Genomic DNA, 24,493 nt, shown 5'->3' on the forward strand with positions numbered 1-24,493 from the left:
CATACTTTATGTCATATTTATGCATTTTCCGGCACTAACCTATTAACGAGATGCCGAAGAGCCAGTTGCTGTTTTCTGCTGTTTTTGGTTTCAGAAATCCTAGTAAGGAAATATTCTCGGAATTGGACGAAATCAACGCCCAGGGTCCTATTTTTCCACGAAGGTTCCAGAAGACCGAGGGAGAAACGAAGTGGGGCCACGAGGTGGCCAGACACCAGGGCGGCGCGGCCTGAACCCTGGCCGCGTGGCCCTAGCGTCTGGGCCCCTCGTGACGCCCCTTGACCTACCCTTCCGCCTACTTAAGCCTTCGTCGATAATAGCCCCAGTACCGAGAGCCACGATACGGAAAACCTTCCAGAGACGCCGCCGCCGCCAATCCCATCTCGGGGGATTCAGGAGATCGCCTCCGGCACCCTGCCGGAGAGGGGAATCATCTCCCGGAGGACTCTACACCGCCATGGTCGCCTCCGGATTGATGTGTGAGTAGTTCACCCCTGGACTATGGGTCCATAGCAGTAGCTAGATGGTCGTCTTCTCCTTATGTGCTTCATTGTCGGGTCTTGTGAGCTGCCTAACATGATCAAGATCATCTATCTGTAATGCTATATGTTGTGTTTGTTGGGATCCGATGGATAGAGAATACTATGTTATGTTGATTATCAATCTATTACCTATGTGATGTTTATGATCTTGCATGCTCTCCGTTATTAGTAGAGGCTCTGGCCAAGTTTTTACTCTTAACTCCAAGAGGGAGTATTTATGCTCGATAGTGGGTTCATGCCTCCATTAAATCTGGGACAGTGACAGAAAGTTCTAAGGTTGTGGATGTGCTGTTGCCACTAGGGATAAAACATTGATGCTATGTCCGAGGATGTAGTTATTGATTACATTACGCACCATACTTAATGCAATTGTCTGTTGTTTGCAACTTAATACTGGAAGGGGTTCGGAGGATAACCTGAAGGTGGACTTTTTAGGCATAGATGCATGCTGGATAGCGGTCTATGTACTTTGTCGTAATGCCCAATTAAATCTCACACTACTCATCATATCATGTATGTGCATTGTTATGCTCTCTTTATTTGTCAATTGCCCAACTGTAGTTTGTTCACCCAACATGTTATTTATCTTATGGGAGAGACACCTCTAGTGAACTGTGGACCCCGGTCCATTCTTTTAATCGAATACAATCTACTGCAATACTTGTTCTACTGTTTTCTGCAAACAATCATCATCCACACTATACATCTAATCCTTTGTTACAGCAAGCCGGTGAGATTGACAACCTCACTGTTTCGTTGGGGCAAAGTACTTTGGTTGTGTTGTGCAGGTTCCACGTTGGCGCCGGAATCCCTGGTGTTGCGCCGCACTACATCTCGCCGCCATCAACCTTCAACGTGCTTCTTGGCTCCTACTGGTTCGATAAACCTTGGTTTCTTACTGAGGGAAACTTGCTGCTGTACGCATCACACCTTCCACTTGGGGTTCCCAACGAACGCGTGCTGTACGCGTATCAGATATCAACTATGGTCTTCTTATATCTGCTATGATTTCATATATCATCTTCCTTCATTTAGGGTTTTAATTTGCAAGAAAACCACTAGCTGACACTATGAATATAGTATCCTAAGTGATTTCCCCTTGCATTCCCTCTTCTATGTTGATTATGGATCTGCTTCAGCTTCACCATAATCACCAGATTTCTCACATTCATGCTTCTTCCGTACTAAAGTACTCCTCTGTTGAGGCAAAGCCTGAGTTTTGATTGGCACTTCCTTCAGAGTATTGTGGTTGCTTCCCACAACTTTACTCCTTTCTTCTGATGAACCTTCATCTTGTCTTCGGAATCTTCCAGAATTCGTCGCTTCCTCACACGAATACTATTACCCTCTAGATATATATCATCAAGTAAGGACTTGATATTGCAACATGCATTTGCATATCAAAGTCAAACTTCATGTATGGATCTAGTCAAACAATGAAAATCCAATAAAGTCGAAGAAGATTCAGCTTTGTGTTCATAGTACACACCATCATAAGCCTGAATATAATAGTTGAGTATGACATCTCTAAACATCAGGCTGAGATGTGTAGTATATAACACCACATAGATGGTTTATATCGTGATACTTATCATGAATGTATGGCAGACTACTATTTGTCTCAACATTTATCTTAATTGCACCTTTGCAAGGAGATAAACTTGATACAAAGGGGTGTAGGATAGTTATGGTTAACCTAATTTTCTTTGGAATTACTAACTTAGCCTCAATTATGTTGAGGACTACTTCATATGATATGTCTAGTTCTAACATCACTATTCTAGACACATAACTATTGGATTATAGCTCCTATACTTCCAAGTTATTATATCATAAGACTATGGTCATGATGTGCTTGGCACACTTCCCATGGTTTTGGAACACAATTCTTGCTCTATTGTCTGGCTTCTTATTGTTCTTCTCCTAAATATTCATGATGTTCTATTCCATCACATAATGATTCTCAGGTGAATCATATATGATTAGCAACTCTACCATGTGGACATATTGTATTCCTATCTCTCTTCCTTACTTCCCATGATTGACCGATCATGGTCTGTACTACTGTATCTAACTTATATTTACCACTTACTATCAAATGTTTCACAAGTTTGGATAAATTTTATTTACCCATTATTTGTATTGGTATACATCTTCCAATAGGATATCTTCCTTATGGTTGTATCCTCTCTTTGGACTACCAGGTATTGTATACCAATTGTGGTCTACTCATCTATTGTTTTAAGGACTTAATGGTATGCTACATACTTGGGATTAGCTAACTAACTTTACTTAGGAAAGATAGGTAGGAAAGGTTGACTCAAGTGTGTCAGGAGTATTCTCAAGTGAATATCCATCTCAAGTCATAAGAAGATTTTGGTTTACCTAGGACAACTTCCTATAGACACTACAAATCCTATAGGTCTCCTTTAAAGGGTTTTAATCCTAGGGTCAAAGCATTTGCTCTGATACCAGTTGTGGTGACCCGGCATACCACTGCATGGTGTAGTATGCAAGTCTGATATAACACCAATGAAACACCGTTCCACTAGTATTATATCGCTCAGAGTGGTATAACAGAAACATATGCAGGTCCAAGGTATGTCTATAGAATTACAACATTGACTCTTTACAAAAGATCCACACAGCCTCCTACTTTACAATGAGGTAAAACTGCAAATAAACTCCAGAAGAACGACTCGTAGTCTAGTCTTATCACAAACTCTATTTGTAGAGTATTTAACTAGCTATAGAGGCTATAAATAGATTCTAGCTAAATAGGAGCTAGGTTTAGGGGGCTAGTTCCCTTCTGCTGCTTAATCTAGGTTTTCTCCATGGTGGATGTGGTATATGACTCTTCATGCAGGTTCCTGTCTCTTGAAGTAGTTGTTAACTCCTCGGTCTTCGAGTTGCACTGTAGATCCTCCTTCGTGGCCTCCATATCTAAGCAGGGGATTTAAGAGTGTGATGAGTACGAGCGTACTCAACAAGTTCATTATAGGAAAGAGGTGTTTAATGCACTAGCTACAGCATTAGACAAATAAGTCTAATACCAATGCAGGTTTTCATAACCATTTCTTCAAAAGGTTGCTTTTATTCAGAAGAACTATGTCCGTCAGCCTTCACCGGTTTACTAGAACTTCATGGAGTTCCTTTCCGGCAGCGTTCGCAGTTCCAAATCCCGGAACAGGGAGTGACAGGTCACGATTCATTACACTCTACAGAGGTGTGTTGCTTTACCCATAAGAGATCTTAACCTTGGTGCCAACCGGGCAATTTCCCCGTCCACACTTCCTTTGGTGTGAGGCCCGGTATAAGGTCTAGCCAATCATGTTCCTCCGCTACCTCGAACACCCACCCTTTGTTGCACACCCCGACCCTGGGTCCTCGCCGGTCCTCTTACACCAATTAAGGATGGACCCCGACCACGACAACAATGCAGGGTTCTACCATACACTCCTTCGCCGGCAGGTGCAACCCATCATAGACCGCATTACCGTGGGGAACTTATGGCTTCCCCAGCCTACCGCTTGCTCTTCAGGCGACAAGTGTCTACGGACAATGCCGTGGGGAACTTATGGCTTCCCCAGCCTACCGCTTGCCCCTGACAGAGTACAAGTGTCTACGGCAAGCGCATCCGTTGATGAACAAGAGGTGGAAACACTTTTGACTATTCCGTCCCACTCCGGATCTTATGGTTAACACGGGTATTACGGCACAAGAATCACTAGACGACATTTGTTGTTTAATCCTAGATGGATATAAACCCTTGCAATGGAACCTCCACCATATCAACACAATCCATGGTTCCATTGCCCACCACATAGTCATATTCATAGTTATGAAAATAGTGGTTTTGTTTTTTATGCAATAGTGATAAATATAGTACTTTGCAAGTAATTTGGTAAAAATACTCAAATGACATGAGCAAGTGATGAACTTGCCTTTCTTGACTGCAAGATTATGCAGGCAAGGTCTTCGATACGCAATAACTCCAATTTCTGAAATAGCATCATCGTCCGGTAAGGACGATGTTTAAAAGATTGGCAAGGATGCAGTAATGCATAAGTATGAGATGCAATCGCTCTAAGCGTGATCTAACCCCGATGATTTAAGATCAGTGAGTTGTAATGATTGGTTCAGGGTGTGTTGCACTTTTAGAGTGATTCACAACAAGGTTCTTATTAAGAATTGGTTGCTTGTTATCATAAACATGTGCTGTAATAATTCATAAAAATAACACTAATAGCACACAACAATAACATTTGGTATAATCCTAACATGTAATGAATAGTGGTTGGTTTTAGCACTATATGGCATGGTTAATGATTAATTATCATATACTTCAAAAGAATAACTTTTGAAGAACATGTTCTTTAATAAAGAACAAGTATGATAATTAGGTTGATGGGGTTCTATGGTTGACTATGGTTTCATTTAGTTTTTGGAGTAAGTATTAGATGGATCACAACCTGGTTGGATTCATCAATATTTAGGGCTTGTAAGGTTGAGTCAGGCCTAGGCATTCTAAGCAATTATTCATACAAGGTTGCTATCAAGATTGGTTCATCTTGTTGGTGATAGCTAGCTAGGGTTTATAGGTCCTTATAAGCAGGGTTGATGATGATTCTTTATTTTCTTCAAAAGAATAACTTTTGAAGAACATACTTCTTAAGTAATAAGAAGTATATCAATTAGGGTTGAGGTTGTCTAGGTTTTACTGTTGGTTCTATTAAGTAAGGAATGATTTGCTCCTAATTAGGTTGGTTGATAAGTATCCAACACTAGTAGGGTTTAGTGGAATATGGTTAGGTAATGCTCAGGATATGGTATAGTTGCTCCTGAGGTTCATCACATTGGTGTGATGCTAATTGAGGTTAATTAAGGATGATTGTTTTAGTAATAGAATCTAGGGTTTACACTTGGTTGGCCCTATTTGATTAGTTAGATCTGATGAGGATGAACACATGGGATACTAATTTAGTAGTGATAGGGTTCCCATATTTTATGTGGATTTGAACAATCATTGAATTGCTAATTATGAATCTATGACTACTAATGAAGTAACCTGATCACATGTTACTTGGGGTTTAGGTTTGGAAACAATTTAGGTTTCACACATAAAATAGTGGAACTAGGTTTCCTAATGGAATTAGGGTTTTAGGAATCACATGAAATGATAGGGTTGTAATATCATTCCATGTGGAATTTAGGGTTTGCCATTTATCATTTAATTCTATGATTAATAACTTCATGTTAGGGTTGAAGTTATTAATAACTTTGAAATAAAATTAATATTGCATTGGACATTTTATTATTTTTGAACAATTAATAAGTAGGGTAATTATTAATCAGGGTTTAATTTCTCTAATAATGATTTAACAAAATAACAATTAAAGAAAATTAGTCTTAATGTTTTCTTTATTAGTTTACTGGTTTTTATTTACTTTTGGAAATTTTTACTAATTATTGAATTTTAATTAAATTTAGAATTAAAATTAAAAGCTTGAATAACAAGTATTAAATAATTGAATTTTTATTAAAAATAAAATTTCATTTTATATTTTTATTGGATAGGGTTTATCTTTATAAGAATTTTGATATCTTATATTTATTTTTCTAAGCTAATATGATTTTTCTATAATTTGGCAAAGTTGCAGCAATTTTCTGGATTTTGAATTTAACTGAGAATGCTAGAGCTACCCGGTTAAACTACCCAAACAGTCACTGACTGGTGGGCCAGTGACCAGGTCACCTGCCACGCAGGCATTGACCAAGGTCAAAATCGCCACGGTGGCATGGGGGGCTCACTGCCGGTGGAATTGGCGACGATCGCCGGCGGGATAAGGTTCCCGCGGGGGTGTGCGGGTACTCGCTGGATTCAGCACACCGAGGGGATCCTAGTGGTGGCGGCGCCACCACCTAATAGTCGCTGGAGCAACCGCGACGGCAAGGCCGAGCGGCGGCGCTCGTAGGCTACCGGTGCGACGCAACTAGGGAACGCAATCGGACGTGCTAGACATGCCAGGAGGATCAGGAGCTCACCAGGAGCACGCAGAGCTTGGCGGCAGGGCAAGAGGAGGTCTGGTTCGCCGGAATCGCCTGCTCCCATCGTCGGAGAAGACGAGCTCAACGGCGGTGCTACGGGATGCCTCCGCTCGATTCCTTTTGTAGGTTGGGCATGTCGAAGACGGCGATCACGATGGTATCCACTGCGAGGTCTGGGGAGGCTCCTACCGGCGGCGATGAAGATGGCCGGGCTAGCTAGGGTTTCGGGCATGGGGGAAATTGAGCAGAGGAGGAAGCAAACCGAAGCTAGGGTTCGTTCTTGTGCTTTTATACTGCGCTAGGGCACGCCTCGTCACGACGCCGAGCTCTGGGAGGTCGCCATCGAGAGGAGAAGGCAGAGCACGTCTTCGTGCTGGCGCCCATGCGAAGGAAGGAGATGAGGACGAGTTCGTCCTCGAGATTTTGTGACGAAGGGGTATTGGGCTACGAAGTGGCGCTGGGCCATGGGCTGCTGCTGGGCTCGGTGGCCTTCCAGGTAAGTCAGGTGAGGCCTTGTTTCCCTTTTTTCCTTTTTCTGTTTTTATTTTCTGTTTTCAAATTCTATTTGTTGAATTTAAATTTGAATTCAATTCTGTCTTGCAGATATTTGCAAATACTTTTAACTTGGCAATTACCTATTAAGTAATAATTCTACTTGAGACTTACTCTTTTGATTGTTAATAATTTGATAGTTTCAACATACATAATATTTTAATTAGGTATGTTAACAAATACAAATTCTCTTTTCTTTTTATTGGAATTCCAAGTATTTATAATACTTGTAATACCTTTTATAGCAGGTTATATGTTGCTTTGTTTTATCTAGCAAGAATTGATTCATGCATTGTGGTCTTAATGCTTAAATTCCTATTTTGAAATAGGATTTCAAGGGTGTTATCTTATGTGTCCTAAAGTTTATAACTTAAGGAGTTGATCTAATGGCATGAATTCATGTACCTGAATATTTATAGGGGCTTGATTGCTTATTTGATAATTTGATTACTTGCATAACATTTTATGTGAGCATCTATTTGTTAAGGTCTTGTAAGTATTATTATAATCCTATTTCAAGGGTAGCACTAGTATTATATTTTATTAACACCTAAAGTAGATACTACTCTCATCATAGTTTGGTCTTAATTATAAGAATAAGTGGTTGATCAACACCTATGGGTCTTAATAATAGAATTTATCACTAGGTTAATCTTAGGTTTATAATTGAAACATAAGATGTAGTTTGTGAGCAATTTCTAGGGTTCTAATGAGGTTCACCTAATAGCATGTGGTTTCGAACTCAAATGTGCACTAGGTTTATATTTGTGATCACTCCAATGATTCACCAACTAGGTTTTCATACACAATTCTAGATGGTAGAAATGAGATGACACATTAGAGTATTTGCTAGAGTTTAATCTCCCCTAACCATGATAAGATGGTTACTTGCTTCATATCTTATGTGCTTCTCTAATTACTAAGGGTTTGAGAATTGGTTTTATCTTCTACCAATTAACTTCTTTTATTATCCTCCATTTATCATTAAAATAACTACATTGGTTATAGTTCTTTTTATAGTTAACTTTGGTCATATGGATGGATGGTTTCTCACCATATAAAGTATAGAGTTTGACTCTAAATGTTTTCTTTTGGTTCTTAAGTGAAGAATAGGTGGAATTTAAATTTGGTAGGATTCTACTTACGATCACCAAGTGATTCACAAGTTAAGGTTAGGATATAAGCCTAGGGTTGCTTACTATTGATCTCCCTATAATTTCATGTGGTGAATGATATCTACTTATCCTATTAGGTTTTAACTTATCCTCACATACATCAAGAGCATGATCATGGATTAGGCATGATCAACTTGTTCTTAATATCTCTACCTCAAGTTCTTAGGGTTTATGATCATCACTCAATTTATAATGATCAAGGTTTGACTTCTTAAAGTATTTCTAATGGAATGGTTTTCACTTCTATGATCAAGTGTTGTCTTGATCAACTAGGGTATAGTACTTCTAATTTACCTTCTTGAATGGGACTACTATGGTTGCCTCATTAGTTTATATCCCAGGAGAATGCCTGAGTTATTACTTAGGGTTCTTTCCAGGGAATGATGATATAATCATCTGGGTATATGGATAGTTCTTTTCCATAAATCCAAGTGTTTCCTCAACTAACTTGAGTGTAACACCATATCTTGAGCTCTCTTATATAGGAATGGATTATTCTAGGTTTTATGGTATGTTCACAAGATCTCATTAGATAGTAAAGGGTTAAGTCTCCACCTAGATGCTTAGTTGGATTAGTCTCCACTTTACTTCACCAATTCATGGATATAGTCTTGTTCCATTTGATATTATGTTATCCCATCATTTCAAAGTGAAATGGTTTAGGTCCTAATACTTTAGTTTAGAGGTTGTCACTTATTCTTAAATAGGTAAAACTAAGATTGGGATGAGTGGTCTCTCTCTCATTTGGGAAAAGACTTTAGTACTAATCTAAAGTTAGGCTCCATAGTTAATGATGTGATCATCACATCAATGTTTAACATAAATAGATTCTCTTTCTAGGAATTGTCTTGAATAATATCCTAGGGTTCTTCTTAAAGATAAGGATTTGGATGAATGATGTATATCCAAGGTTTATCTCAAGGTTTGTTATTGCTTCCCTAATAATTATTATAGAACTCTCACCTCTCTGGTTTTGATGTATAATAATTTGGAATGTAGAAGAATATATACTTCTTGAGTGGATCTCCTTGTTATAATTCCAATGTTGAAGTGGAATGAATACCATGAGGTTTCAGGGTAGGATCATGGATTAGTTTTAAGACATGGAGAAGATAAGTGAAGAATAGTTTCTCCAATTATTGTTACTTGATTTCCAATTAAATGGATGTTCATATGTTATGGCAAGGAATCTCATGTTGTGATCTTTAATAAGATCAAGTAGTTGATCTTTGATTAATAAGTTCTTGTGTTGATTTTACTTCCATTTGATCTAACCCCTTAGATCAAATTATCTCTACCCAAAACAAGGTTTTAGCAAAGTCACATTGAGGTTTATAGCGCTTGACTTGATGAGCTACTTCAATTCCACCAAAGTCAAGTGAAACTTCAGTTACTGTGACTGTTTTACTTTAAAGCGCGAAAATTCCCCAGATTTTCTATGCATGAATGCAATGCACACATCTGTTTCCTCTTTTTTTTGTAACCCCAATACCTGGATATTACAGGGAGCTTCTCATGTTCCACAAATGTTGCACTTTGCATTCAAACGCAAATTCTCCAAGTGCACACATTATGGGGGAGCCGTCTCAATATCATAATATCTATATGTGACTCTAGCTCGGTTTGTCATCGTATACCAAAAAGGGGGAGATTGTAAGGGTATTTTACCCTTATCCATTATTTTGGTAACAATGACACCGTGCTAGAGTATTTGGCCTAATACATGTTTGTAAGGATAATCCCAGGTATTAGCCAAAGAGGCATACATGGTGTATCAAAGGAACAAGAAGGCTAAAGGAGACCCCCCCACTTCGACAACAATCAAAAAGGGGTCTACAGCAGGAATCTGGTCAGAGTCCCGGTTAAACTAGACCGTGCGCCGGCTGGCTCCGGCCTGCCGCCCGGTCGACCGGGCGCACAGCCGGGCGCTCTGGCGCCGATCGGATCCTGCGCTGATGCCAACCGGACGACTTACTGTAAGACACGGACTGGCCCCCGGTCGGGCTCCGGTCTACCGCCCGGTTTGGACCGGCGGGTCCGGTTCCTGGCCCGGTCTGACCGGGCTCTGGACCGGGCGCCCCAGCGGCGATCGGGCCCTACGCTGACAGCAACCGGAGGGAGTACTGCAAGGCATTTCGAGGCTCCGGTCGAGGTCCGGCCTGCCGCCCGGTTTGGACCAGCGGGTCCGGTCTATGGCCCGGTCCGACCGGCCCCTGCACCGGGCCGTCCGGTCTGTGGTCCGGTTGACCGGGAATCTCGGGAGAAAGCTGATCTGTCAAGTGAGCAACGGCCATATTTCAAGTGACACTATAAATAGCCCTTCTCCTACCTCTGAGAGGGTAGGCACTACACTATAATCTGTTATTGAGCTCTCTCTCTCATACTCCATTGCTAGAAACACCAAAAGCCTCAGATCTCCCTCCTCCTCCACCCAAACTTAAATCCCTCCGGGGAAACAATAGAGGAGGACCCGATCTACTGTTCTACCAAGCCAAATCTCATTCCCCCTTGTATTCATCAAGAAGCTTGCTTCCTAGGGTTCCTTGGAAACCCTAGGTGGGCAAGAGTGGTCCGGAAGCATCCGGGCTGTGGATTTGCTCCTGACGAGATTGTGAAGGTTTGGAGGCTACCTCAAAGTCTACCACAAGTGAGCGAGCTATTCCTTCGTGGGATAGGCTCCGGAGAATAGGGTGAGCCTTCGTGGCGTGGGGAATCCTTCGTGGGACCTCCACCCCTCCAAACGTGACGTACCTTCTTGCAAAGGAAGGGAACACGGGAATACATCCTCGTCTCCGCGTGCTATCGGTTATCTCTAACCGAACTCCTTACTTGTGATTTAACTGCCTGTGAGAGCCTTCGTGCTCGAGTTAGTTGTATCCTCATATAGGTTGTTTCACCTAGTTTGCATTAGGCTCATCTTTATATTCCGCAAAGCCTAATATTGCAAAGGAAGAATTAAAATCTGTAGAAACCTATTCACCCCCTTCAGGTTTACCATCTCTGAACTTTCACTACGTGGCACTACTAAGGTATCACCATTGTACATGCCCTTAACTTTGTTAAATTTAGACGTATCTAACACTATTTAACATCTGGATATATCTAAATTTTTGGAAAACTAAGATAAGTTTCATGGGACGGAGGGAATAGATGTGTATATGTTAGACCGTGCTAGACGTCGGTCGCCCAATCGAGGCCCAAAACAGTTGCAGTCCGCCATATCATCATTCGACATCCAAGATTAGCTTTTAACATAGGTTTGCATCCCTCACCTTTGATATTCAGATAAACAACTCATAGGTCGTCAGAGATTATCCACATAAACTGAAACTGATGTAGCCCGTCATACGGACAAGACTCTATCAAGACCACCAAATAGCCCAAGTGAACCCATGACTCGAGCTAAAGCCAATACTCACCATCGAGAAGAAAACTCACTCCTATCAACGTGCAACTTCGGATACTACTCAATGAAAATACCCTATGTGTCATGAACCGCCCAAGAACTACATGCATGGAGCCAATCTACCGAAGAAGAAGAGAATGAGCAGAAGCAAACAAATCGGCCCTAGGATCGGCCGACCGAAATAGTCGCCGAGCTGACTGGCTAATGCATGTAAAATACATACATAAACGTTGTAGTTCATTGCCACATTTTTTTTGTATTTGCATCTTACATAGTGTTATATCCATGTTTTATATTGATTTTGGGGGCTTTTAAACAATTCTCTCTTTTAGTTTTAACTCTGGCAGAAATTCCTTTTGTTAGTATTTTTGACTTCCCAAAAGCTACATGACTCGAAAAAGGGCAAGTGATGAGGACATCCCTACCTCACTACTACCTCCGTCATTGCAAGTTGAAGATGATCCTGCTGTGAAGCTCAAGTCCAATGAAGTTAGGATTGGACCAAAGACACGAGCTCGTGCGAAGCTACTCAAACAACAGGTGAACTTGTTCCTAAGCGATACTTTGATTGATGAGAATTTTATACTTCCTAAGTGCTATTACTTATGTATGATCAGGTATGAGGAGGGAGCAAGCATCGCACGAAGAGGGGAGGAGCAGCTGGACCAGAAGATGGATATGAAGCTGGACATGAAGACATCCCATGGACGCGCGAGGGAGGAGCGGGAGGAATGCGCGAGAGGGGAAGCTGAAGTTCAGGCCGGTGTCAGATCCGGTCCGACCGGCCTTGCCGGAGGACCATCCGGTCCCAGGCCTGGTCCAACCGGATCCTGCGCCGGGTCCGCCCGGTTTCAACCGGGTTTTTGACCCGTGCCATCCGGGCGATGTCCAGTAAACCAGAAACGTCGCCCGGTCACCACCCGGCTCCAGGTCCGGTTTGAACCGGACTGGCCGGTCCCAGACCCGGTCGACCGGCCTCCCGACTGGCTGACTCCGAGTCTGTCTCGACCAGATCTGTTCTGGGTCGGTTATTCTCGTACTTTTTTGACCTGAGGTCGTCCTGTACTCCTATATAAGTGCCCAGGACGCCCCCTAGCTGCTTTAGACCACGTTTAAGATAAACCCTAGTTCTTAGTTGTTTGCTCTGCAAAACTATTGAATTCCCTACACCATATTGCTTGATATTGTGTAGATCCTGAAAAAGTCTTGTGTGATCTGTTGTTCCATTGGGAATTAGAAGGTTGCAACTTACCACTTCGTGGTCGGCGGCTACGTGCGCAAGTGTGTGGAGTTGCGAATATCTTGCAGGGTTGAGAGCTGTTGCATTGGCGACAGGGACCAATCGAGAGATCTCGTTGCGTCATACAAGTTATCATCCACTACATCGTCGTGTTCCTCCGCTGCTATCATCACCACCGTTGCTTACTGAGAAGATCGGGCCACCCCTTATCATCTTGGTATCAGATTTCCAGTTTTCCTCGGTAAGACATCCACAATCCACCCCATAGTTGAGTTGTGAGTGTTGTCCTATCCAGAAAAAGCCATCAAAAGTTAGGGTTAGGGTTTGCCATAGCCTTAAATTGCACTAATTTCGAGTTTTTAGTTGCTTTTCGTAGTTGTTTTTGCGTATCTTTTTCTTATATCTAGTATTGTTAGGGTTTGAGTCTCTATTGTCATCTAGTTTCAGTTTTTGTTACTCCGAGTCCACATAGCGTACACTGTGCTTTTCCCAACCATAACCACAGCCTATCGATATACGTGACTAGGAACTTCCCCAGAAGAGACTAGTTTCACCGCTCGTCAGGCTGCTCATTAGGGTTTGGTGCTTTGCATATTTTGTTGGCCATGTTATCAAGGAGTTGAGTCATAAAATGAAATAAAAACAAAAAATATAAAAGAAGCAAAAAGAGCTACATAGTTGTGTGTTATACAAAAAGAAAATCCAAAAACAAAGTGAAGTGCTAGAAGAATCAAGTGAAGGCCTAAGTTTACTTTACTGCACCCGTAGTTGAGCAATCTTGTGCCTGTCTCATTGAGCTTTGCTAGCATCTCTCTAGTGCATTGCAACCTCTCCTACATATAGTTGCATTGCCACATTTATCGCCTTGTGTGAGTATCGTTGGTTGTCTACGGTCAGCGCTAGAGCTTGTTATTGGTGCAAATAGGTAGCCTACCTACAGCCCCACATATATCCTGCTTTGCCGTGTGATTTGTTCTTATACCCTTGATATTCGCTTCGCTACATCCGTGCACTAGTTGTCACTACAAGTGGTAAGCAATACTAATTCACTTTGGAGCGGTAAGATTTCATTTTCTTATCAGTTTTTGAGTGAGTTGTGAGAGTACCACCATATATTTTTGTTTTAGTGCACTAACCTACTAACCATGTCTGCTAGTGATGAGAAAATTGTTAACCAGGAGAACAAGAACTCTGCGGATTTGATGACATGGAGGGAGTATGAGGCTCTTCGTAATGAGATGCGACGTGAATTCCGCGCTCAGGATGATGAGCTTAAAGGGACGGTCCAAGAGATCTCCCAGAAGATGGATGCTACAAGTGCGACCGTCACTAGGATGCAAGATCAAACGACGGATATAGAACGCAGTCTTGCTGACTTGCGCTTACTTGTTGAGAATTTGACCGCACAACAACAATAAGACGATGATGAAGATCCTGAGTTTCAAGATGACGCACACAATGCTCGTGGTGCGCCTCGTGGTGATCGTGCTCGCGGTTGGGCTCCACTTGGCCGCAATGGTCGTGGACATGATGAGGAAGATGGATTGGGTAAGCCCAAATTCTCTATACCCAAGTTTGAAGGAGGTGCTGATGTTGAAGACTACCTCACTTGGGAGCTCAAGATTGAGAAGCTATGGAATCTACATCCGCACTACACTGAAGATAGGAAGATCAAGCTTGCTTCTTCCGAATTTGATGGCTATGCTTTGCGTTGCTGGGATGCTTTTGTTCGTAACTGCGATGAGGATGGTGAGCAACCTATTCGCACATGGCGTGCCATGAAGGAGGCGATGACTTCTCGCTTTGTGCCTACAAATTACTTGCGGAATATATTTGATAAGTTGACACTATTGAGGCAAGGTGTGAAGACTGTGGATGAATACTACATGGAGATGGAGATGCTTATGCAGCGTGGCCGTGTCCGTGACTCTCTTGAGATGACAATGCAGCGTTTTCTCAATGGTTTGAAGTATGATATCAAAGGCATTGTTCGTCACTACAGTTACACCAATATGAATCAATTGTTACATCATGCAAGAGAAGCTGAATCACACTTGGCTGATGAAGCAAAGGTTAAAGGACGAGCTTCAAAAGGTGGACGCTTCACGCCTCGCGCGCCCACACCTACGGCGCCGGCGCCTTCGTCGCGCTCCGTACCTTACTCTACTCCGCCTAGCAAGCCGGTTTCCAATGTGTCTAACACAAAGAAGTCTGAATCTGCTGCAAGTACGAGTGGCTCTAATGTGTCTACTGCGCGTAACCGTGATATGGCTTGTCATACATGTGGTGGCAAAGGTCACTTCAAGAGGGATTGTCCTAACCGCAAAGTCATGATTATCAATGAGGACAATGAGTATGAGACTGGAGATGATGGTTATCCTAATGCTCCAGAAGATGATGACTATGACACTGATGGTGAAGATGCATATCCGTCTGATGCTCGCACCATTGTTGTGTCGCAGCGTGCTCTTAATGTGTTGCCTAGTGCATCTACTCAGCGCTGCAATTTGTTCCAAACAAAGGCTTTAGTTGGTCCTGACAAGGCTTGCAAGGTCATTATTGATGGCGGGAGTTGCCGCAATTTATCAAGCAAGGAGTTGTGTACCAAGCTGAAGTTGAAGTATCTACCGCACCCGCATCCATACTATATTCAGTGGTTGAGCGACAATGGTGAGATGAAGGTAAACCACATGGTGCGTGTTGAATTTGCTATATGACCGTATAAGGATTGCATTGATTTTGATGTGGTTCCTATGACGGTGTGTCACCTACTATTGGGTCGGCCTTGGCAATATGATCGTTCTATGCAACACAATGGCCGTGCCAATACATATCACTTGGAGTTCAAGGGCAAGAAAATCAATCTACAACCTATGACACCACAACAAATTGTCAATGAATCTCGTCAGAAAGTTGAAGTGAACTTGGAGGATGCTTCTTTAGATAGGCGAGAGAATTGTAATGTTGTGAGTGATATAACGAAAAGTGAGAGAGTGAATTCCTTAGTCTCATTATCCACCAAAGAAGACATGAGAGAATTTAGTGAGGATCCTACAGCCATGCCTCTTGTGCTTTTGTACAGGGGTACGGTTTTGGTTTCTAACGATATGACCCCTCTTCCTCTTGGTGTTTCTAATGTTTTGCAGGAATTTAGCGACGTGTTTCCGGATGAGGTACCCGCAGGCCTTCCACCATTGCGAGGTATTGAGCATCAAATCGACTTGATTCCCGGAGCTTCGCTACCCAATCGAGCACCATATCGAACGAACCCCGAAGAAACGAAGGAGATACAGAAGCAAGTACAAGCGCTACTCGACAAAGGTTATATCCGCATAAGCCTTAGTCCTTGTGTTGTTCCTGTTATTTTAGTTCCTAAGAAAGATGGTACATGGCGTATGTGCGTAGATTGTAGAGCAATAAACAACATTACTATTCGATATCGTCATCCTATTCCCCGTTAGAGGATATGCTAGATGAATTGAGTGGTGCTGCTGTTTTCACTAAAATTGATTTGCGTAGTGGGTATCATCAAATTAGGATGAAAGAAGGGGATGAGTGGAAAACATCCTTTAAAACAAAATTTGGTTTATATGAGTGGTTAGTAATGCCTTTTGGTTTAACTAATGCACCTAGCACTTTCATGAGAGTGATAAACCATGTTTTGCGTGATTTTATTGGCAAGTTTGTGGTTGTGTATTTTGATGACATATTAATCTACAGCCGCAATGAATCTGATCATATTATACATATGAGACATGTTTTGCAAGTGTTGCGTGATAGTAAACTCTATGGTAATCTTGAGAAGTGCACATTTTGCAAAGATAAGGTCATATTTCTGGGTTATGTTGTCTCTGAGCATGGAGTAGAAGTAGATGTGTCTAAAATTGAAGCTATTCAAAATTTACCTACTCCCATGAATGTGAGTCGAGTAAGAAGTTTTCATGGTCTGGCTGGGTTTTATATAAGATTTGTGCACAATTTTAGTACTATTGTTGCACCTTTGAATGACTTGACTAAAAAGGGTGTTGTTTTTGAGTGGGGCGCAGCCCACGATCATGCTTTTGATGAACTAAAGAGATTGTTAACTTCTGCACCGTTGCTTGCACTTCCTGATTTCAATAAGCAATTTGAGATTGAATGTGATGCTAGTGGTATTGGAATTGGTGGTGTTTTGATGCAAGAGGGTCGCCCAATTGCATATTTTTCTGAGAAACTTTCTGGTGCTAAGTTGAACTATCCTATATATGATAAAGAATTGTATGCTTTAATTAGAGTTCTTGAGGTTTGGCAACATTATTTGTGGCCAAAAGAATTTATCATACATTCTGATCATGAAGCTTTAAAATACCTGAAAGCTCAGTTTACTTTGCATAAGCGTCTTGCTAAGTGGGTTGAGTTTATTGAGTCTTTTCCATACATTATTAAGCATAAGAAGGGAAAAGATAATATTGTTGCTGATGCTCTATCTAGGAAGAATATGCTATTAACTCAACTTGATGTTAAAATTCCTGGCTAAGAAGTACTATGTGATTTATATGCTATTGATCATAATTTTGCTGAACCATATCGCTTATGTGCTCTTGGTAAAGCATGGGAAAAATATCACATACATGATGGGTTCTTGTTTCGAGCTAACAAACTATGTGTTCCAGAATCGTCTGTGTGTTTGCTCTTATTGCAGGAATCACATGCTGGAGGTTTGATGGGTCACTTTGGGCGTGAGAAGACGCTACTCATGCTAGCTGACCACTTTTATTGGCCAAAGATGAGGCGGGATGTGGACAGGTATGTGAAGAGGTGCATTACTTGCAACAAGTCCAAGTCCAAGCTGAAGCCTCACGGTTTGTATACCCCTTTACCGGCACCTACTACACCTTGGGAGGATATTAGTATGGATTTTGTGTTGGGTTTGCCGCGTACTAAGAGAGGCCATGATTCTATATTTGTGGTAGTGGATAGATTTTCTAAGATGTCACACTTTATTGTCTGCCACAAAAGCGACGATGCGTCGCATATTGCTAACCTGTTTTTGAAAGTGCATGGAACCCCATGTGTGGTTTTGGTAATTAATGACAATCCCTATGGACTAATGTTTGCATTGAGTTATATTTGTAGGAGTTGTCCATAGGCAATTCTTGAACCATATGTTGGCTTCAAGGTTGCAATAAGAAGAATTTGATGAAGGATATCAAGTGTCAAGTATGTCTTGAAGATGAAGATGAAGTGAGCCCTCAAGTTACTTCAAGACATCAACATGATGAAGAATGAAGAATGAAGTGCAAGTTCAAGATGAGCCAACTCGAAGAGTTCATAAGCTTGAAGCTTGCCATGGAGAAATGAAGTGCAAGTTCAAGATGAGCTATCTCGAAGAGATCCTTTGCTTGAGTCTTGCCATCCATATGGTGATCATGGATATGTGAAGATGCGCCGAAGAAGAAGCTCTCCCATGGTGGATTATGGGGGAGCAATCCACATGGTGGTCATGGTTATGTGAAGATGCGCCGAAGAAGCTCTCCCATGGTGGATTATGGGGGAGCAATCCACAAGACTTCGTCAAGCAAGCACAAGCAAGAAAGGCGTTCCATCTTGTTGAGGTCAAGATCGTCGTCATCGAGCTCAAGTGGAATGCGCAAGTATAAGGTTTGCTCTTGATAGGGTTTCTTTCTCACCGGTCTCATAGTGTAGTTGGAGACCGGTTTATAGTTTAGTTGCCGTACTATCAAGAGGGCTCTCGAGTGAGTAACTCGATCGTATCGTTCGGAGAGAGCTCAAACCTTTGCATCCTTGCATCATCTTTCTTGGTTGTTGTTTGGACCTTATCCATGTGATGTTTTAGAGCTTGTGCTTATTCTCATGACAAGCTCTAGTTCATCGAAAACGGATTTCGCATAGATCAATTGTTGCGTTTTCGAGTTTGATTCATCATCTTTCTTGGTTGTATTATTTGGATCTTATCCATGTGATGACTTAGAGCTTCTGCTTATTCTCATGACAAGCTCTAGTTCATCAAGAATGGTTTTTGCACGGGCAACTTGTTGCATTTTCGAGATTGGAGGTTTTACCGGTATGTCTTTTTTAGATAGGTCAAACCTTTCATCATTTGTTTCTATCCTCCCTTGTTGGACTATGATGGTTTCCTGCATGATCTTGTAGAGCTTGTTCCTAGCTTCAAAACAAGCCCAAGATCATCAAAATCGGAGTCCGGATGCTAAAGTTATGCCCGTTTTAGTTTTGGTGTTTCTGCAGTTTTGCCAGGCCGGATTTTTCAGAAATATCCGGGCCGGATTATCCGGGCCGGATATTTCGGAAATATCCGCCCCCCCCCCCCCCCGAAATCGGCTAAGGACAAGAAGAAAAGCAGCTCTGGATAGGGGCCGGATTTTTGGCCGGATTTTGACCAGGTTTTGTCCCTGAGGCCGGATAATCCGGCCGGATTATCCGGCCCTGGTTTTGCCCAATGGCTCGATTTTCTTGGGGGGTATAAATATCCCCCTTCTTCCTCCTTGGACTGGGCTTCTCTCACTCTCTCTCTCCTCCATTGTTGAACTAGAGAAGCTTGCTCCATCTCTCAATCCCTCCATGATTCTTGCCCCCATTTGAGGGAAAAGAGAGAGGAGATCTAGATCTACATTCCTACCAATCAAATCCCTCTCTTTGTGAGGGGAATCCTCTAGATCTAGATCTTGGAGAAATTTGGTGTTCCTCCTCTTATTTGTTCTTCCTCTCTTATTCCCCCAATAGCTTTTGTAGCTTTGTTGGAATTTGAGAGAGAAGGACTTGAGCATCTTTGTGGTGTTCTTGCCATTGCATTTGGTGCATCGGTTTGAGTTCTCCACGGTGATTCGTGGTGGTGAAAGCAAGAAGGTTGTTACTCTTGGGTTCTTGGAACCCTAGACGGATTCTAGGCCTTTGTGGCGATTTGTTGGGAGCCTCCAATTAAGTTGTGGATGTGTGCCCCAATCTTTGTGTAAGGCCCGGTTTCCGCCTCGAAGGAAATCCCTTAGTGGAACCGTGACCTAGGCCTTTGTGGCGAGGGTCACCGGAGATTTAGGTGAGGCGCCTTCGTGGCGTTCGGTGTGTGGTGTGAGTACCGCATCTTGGGGTGAGGCCTTTGTGGCGTTGGTGTGCATCGAGCAACCACACCTCAAGGTGAGCCTCTTGTGGCGTTCGGGAGCACTAAGCCACCGCACCTCTCCAACGGAGATTAGCACTCGCAAGAGTGTGAACTTCGGGATAAATCTTCGTCTCCCGCGTGCCTCGGTTATCTCTATACCCGAGCTCTTTACTTATGCACTTTACCTTGTGATAGCCATCATGCTTGAAGTTACATATATATCTTGCTATCACATTAGTTGCTTGTATTTCTTAGCATAAGTTGTTGGTGCACATAGGTGAACCTTTGCTTAGAATAAGTTGTTGGTGCACATAGGTGAACCATAGTATATAGGCTTTGGGCTTGATAAAGTAAACGCTAGTTTTATTCCGCATTTGTTAAGCACATCTCGTAAAAGTTTTAAACCGCCTACCCTCTAGGCGACATCCATGGTCAAACTGAAGTGGTGAATAGAACATTGTCACAACTGTTGAGATCCATGATCAAAAAGAACCTAAAGGAGTGGGAAGAGTGTTTGCCACATGTGGAGTTTGCTTACAACAGGGCGGAACACTCTTCCACGGAGCTATGTCCTTTTGAGGTGGTGTATGGTTTCAAACCCATTACTCCACTTGATTTGTTGCTTTTGCCCATACATGAGAGAGTTAATATGGAGGCATCCAAGAGGGCAGATTTTGTGCGAAAAATACATGTGAAGACTAAAGAGTTGATTGAGAAGAAAGGCAAGAGCAATGCTGCAAGGATGAACAAGAAGCGTAAGGAGATGTTGTTCAAGCCTGGTGATATGGTCTGGGTACATTTTCGCAAGGATAGGTTCCCGAAGCTGCGAAAGTCTAAGTTGAAACCTCGTGGTGCTGGTCCTTACAAAGTGCTTGCCAAGATCAATGATAATGCATACTCGATAGATCTTCCAGTTGATGAGTTTGGTGTCAGTAATTCTTTCAATGTTGCTGATTTGACACCATATGACGGAGAAGACCTTGGAGCGTCGGGGTCGACGCCTTTTGAAGGGGGGGGAGATGATGAGGACATCCCTACCTCACTACTACCTCCGTCATTGCAAGTTGAAGATGATCCTGCTGTGAAGCTCAAGTCCAATGAAGTTAGGATTGGACCAATGACACGAGCTCGTGCGAAGCTACTCAAACAACAGGTGAACTTGTTCCTAAGCGATACTTTGATTGATGAGAACTTTATACTGCCTAAGTGCTATTACTTATGTATGATCAGGTATGAGGAGGGAGCAAGCATCGCACGAAGAGGAGAGGAGCAGTTGTACCAGAAGATGGACGTGAAGCTGGACATGAAGACATCCCATGGACGCGCGAGGGAGGAGCGGGAGGAATGTGCGAGAGGGGAAGCTGAAGTTCAGGCCGGTGTTAGATCCGGTCCGACCGGCCTTGCCGCCGGACCATCCGGTCCCAGGCCCGGTCCAACCGGATCCTGCGCCGGGTCCACCCGGTTTCAACCGGGTTTTTGACCCGTGCCATCCGGGCGATGTCCAGTAAACCAGAAACGTTGCCCGGTCACCACCCGGCTCCAGGTCCGGTTTGAACCGGACCGGCCGGTCCCAGACCCGGTCGACCGGCCTCCCGATCGGCCGACTCCGAGTCTGTCTCGACCAGATCTGTTCTGGGTCGGTTATTCTCGTACTTGTTCGACCTGAGGTCGTCCTCTACTCCTATATAAGTGCCCAGGACGTCCCTAGCTGCTTAGGCCACGTTTAAGATAAACCCTAGTTCTTAGTTGTTTGCTCTGCAAAACTATTGAATTCCCTACACCATATTGCTTGATATTGTGTAGATCCTTAAAAAGTCTTGTGTGATCTGCTGTTCCATTGGGAATTAGAAGGTTGCAACTCACCGCTTCGTGGTCGGCGGCTACGTGCGCAAGTGTGTGGAGTTGCGAATATCTTGCAGGGTTGAGAGCTGTTGCATTGGCGACAGGGACCAATCGAGAGATCTCGTTGCGTCATACAAGTTATCATCCACTACATCGTCGTGTTCCTCCGCTGCTATCACCCCGTGATCATCATCACCACCGTTGCTTACTGAGAAGATCGGGCCAACCCTTATCAACAAGGTAAGAGAGCATGCTTCGCAATTTTCAAGACGAACAAAATGAGCTGGAGTGGGACATCAGGAGATCAAGGAGCTAGGAATTAGGCCCAGTGGCGTGGCCAGCCTACCAGGATGCGCCACCTATTCGACCGTTCGATTCGCCTCAATCTTTTCGACCATGAACATGTTTTGACCTAAAAATGACTATATATACCCCTTCTTGGCCATCCTCGACACATACGGAGGCGAATATCGAAAACACATAAATAGAGAGTGAGCAGGCCACCACCATCGGAGATCGGAGGGGGGAAACGCTGCCGAAATCGCCTCCGGTGGACTGCACCCCCTCCAGCCCATAGGGTGTGCAGGTGGAACACGATGCGCATGCGACATGAAACGACTAGGCTACGGGATTTGTCGCCCGCGTCATCATCCTCTTCCGCTTTGGTGGAAGCTCACCATTGCCTATCACGTCCGCCCTACCCTCGTTGACCTCCGTGACATCATTGGGGTGAGTAGGCGACCTTCCTGCACCACCTCCACATCGGACAGTGGTCGCCTTTCATGATAACATTGGTGCATTTATAGAGATTTTGGTTGGTTCCCTTAATGAACAAACAAGACGACTTTCTTCTCAAGTTTAAAATAAAAACGAGGCAAAATTGTCCTTTGATAAAAAAAATCTTCATCCGCCTCTCAGGTGCTTGTCTTTAGCAAGTGCATCTGGACCGTCGATCCCAAACATCAGCGGACGCCTGGAATCACTTCTCATCACTGATCCGCGGCATCACCCCTCCACCAATCAGCAGCCACCTTCTTCCTTCTATATAATATTTCCGAATCCGCCCCTGCTTTTCTCATCACATTCATCTGCAATTCCCCTTAGTCCAGCCGTAACCCTACCGGCCGCCGCCACCACCACACCTCTCTCCCCGTCGAAGCAGCAGCAGCACCACCAATGGCCCCCAAGGCTGAGAAAAAGCCGGCGGCGAAGAAGCCCGTGGAGGAGGATCCCGCGGCGGAGAAGGCCGAGAAGACTCCGGCGGGCAAGAAGCCCAAGGCCGAGAAGCGGCTGCCGGCGGGCAAGACCGCTTCCAAGGAAGGCGGCGAGAAGAAGGGGAAGAAGAAGGCCAAGAAAAGTGTTGAGACCTACAAAATCTACATCTTCAAGGTGCTGAAGCAGGTTCACCCCGACATCGGCATCTCCTCCAAGGCCATGTCCATCATGAACTCCTTCATCAATGATATCTTTGAGAAGCTTGCCGGCGAGTCCGCCAAGCTGGCCCGGTACAACAAGAAGCCCACCATCACCTCCCGGGAGATCCAGACTTCTGTTCGCCTAGTGCTGCCAGGGGAGCTCGCCAAGCACGCCGTCTCTGAGGGCACCAAGGCCGTCACCAAGTTCACCTCCTCCTAGGCTTTTCTGATGTGCTCAAGAGGGTCACCTCTCCCGCGCGTGGCTGCTTCCTTGTTGCTTTCAAGTTCTTTGCTGTAGTTAGGTGTGCGACTGCGTCATGACTCGTGACTTTGCTATCTTGTAAGAATTGTGTTGTTGTAGGAACAGCACTGTTATTTTAGTCTGAGGAAATAGGAATGTTGCTGCATCGCTCTTAATCATGACTGTAACTATCTTGATCTGCAGAAATAGTATTTGTCGTAATCTTTTCGTGCTGGCTTGAACCGTGATTCTGCTTTTGATCCATGTCGCCTGCAATTTTTCAGTAAAGTTGGCCTTCTTTTGCATTTATTTTCAACTTTGTTCCTTCAATTTTAAGTAATGTAGATACCCTGAAGAATCTATTCTTGGTCACTTGGTTGTGCTGAAATTCGCTCTTAATCATGACTGTAACTATCTTGATCTGCAGAAATAGTATTTGTCGTAATCTTTTCGTGCTGACTTGAACCGTGATTCTGCTTTTGATCCATGTCGCCTGCAATTTTTCAGTTAAGTTGGCCTGCTTTTGCATTTGTTTACAACTTTGTTCCTTCAGTTTTAAGTAATGTAGGTACCCTGAAGAATCTATTCTTGGTCACTTGGTTGCACTGAAATTCGCTGGCACATGCCACGATCTTGGTTTGGAGCCAGAATTCAATATTTTGGGCTCCATAATCGTGAGTTCAGATGCTGTGAGTTAATCTTTGTTCCCTGAATTCAGTGTTTTGCAAATGCAGCTGCAGTATGGTGGTTTCCCTGATTTCAGTTCCAGATTTAACTTTCGTCCTTGAAAAGTTTGCACACTAAAGATTGTGGCGGGGTTTCAATTTAGAACCAGTTTTGTGCCAAGTTTGAACATGCAGTGGCACCACAGCAAAGTTCCTTGGCTCCAGTCCGTAAACCCAGGTGTAATCTTCTGTA

At 43.4% G+C, this 24,493-nt stretch overlaps 1 protein-coding gene across 1 annotated transcript; it reads left to right on the plus strand.

Moving 5' to 3' along the window:
* The first annotated feature begins 23,005 nt into the window (after nucleotides 1-23,005).
* Nucleotides 23,006-23,817, plus strand: LOC127341360 (histone H2B.1). The gene has a single exon (XM_051367170.2). The coding sequence runs from the start codon at nucleotides 23,096-23,098 to the stop codon at nucleotides 23,552-23,554; it is 459 nt and encodes a 152-aa protein (XP_051223130.1). The 5' UTR covers nucleotides 23,006-23,095; the 3' UTR covers nucleotides 23,555-23,817.
* The last annotated feature ends 676 nt before the right edge of the window (nucleotides 23,818-24,493 follow it).

The sequence above is a fragment of the Lolium perenne genome, chromosome 3 (genome assembly GCF_019359855.2).
Source record: "Lolium perenne isolate Kyuss_39 chromosome 3, Kyuss_2.0, whole genome shotgun sequence".
Classification (NCBI taxonomy): domain Eukaryota; kingdom Viridiplantae; phylum Streptophyta; class Magnoliopsida; order Poales; family Poaceae; genus Lolium; species Lolium perenne.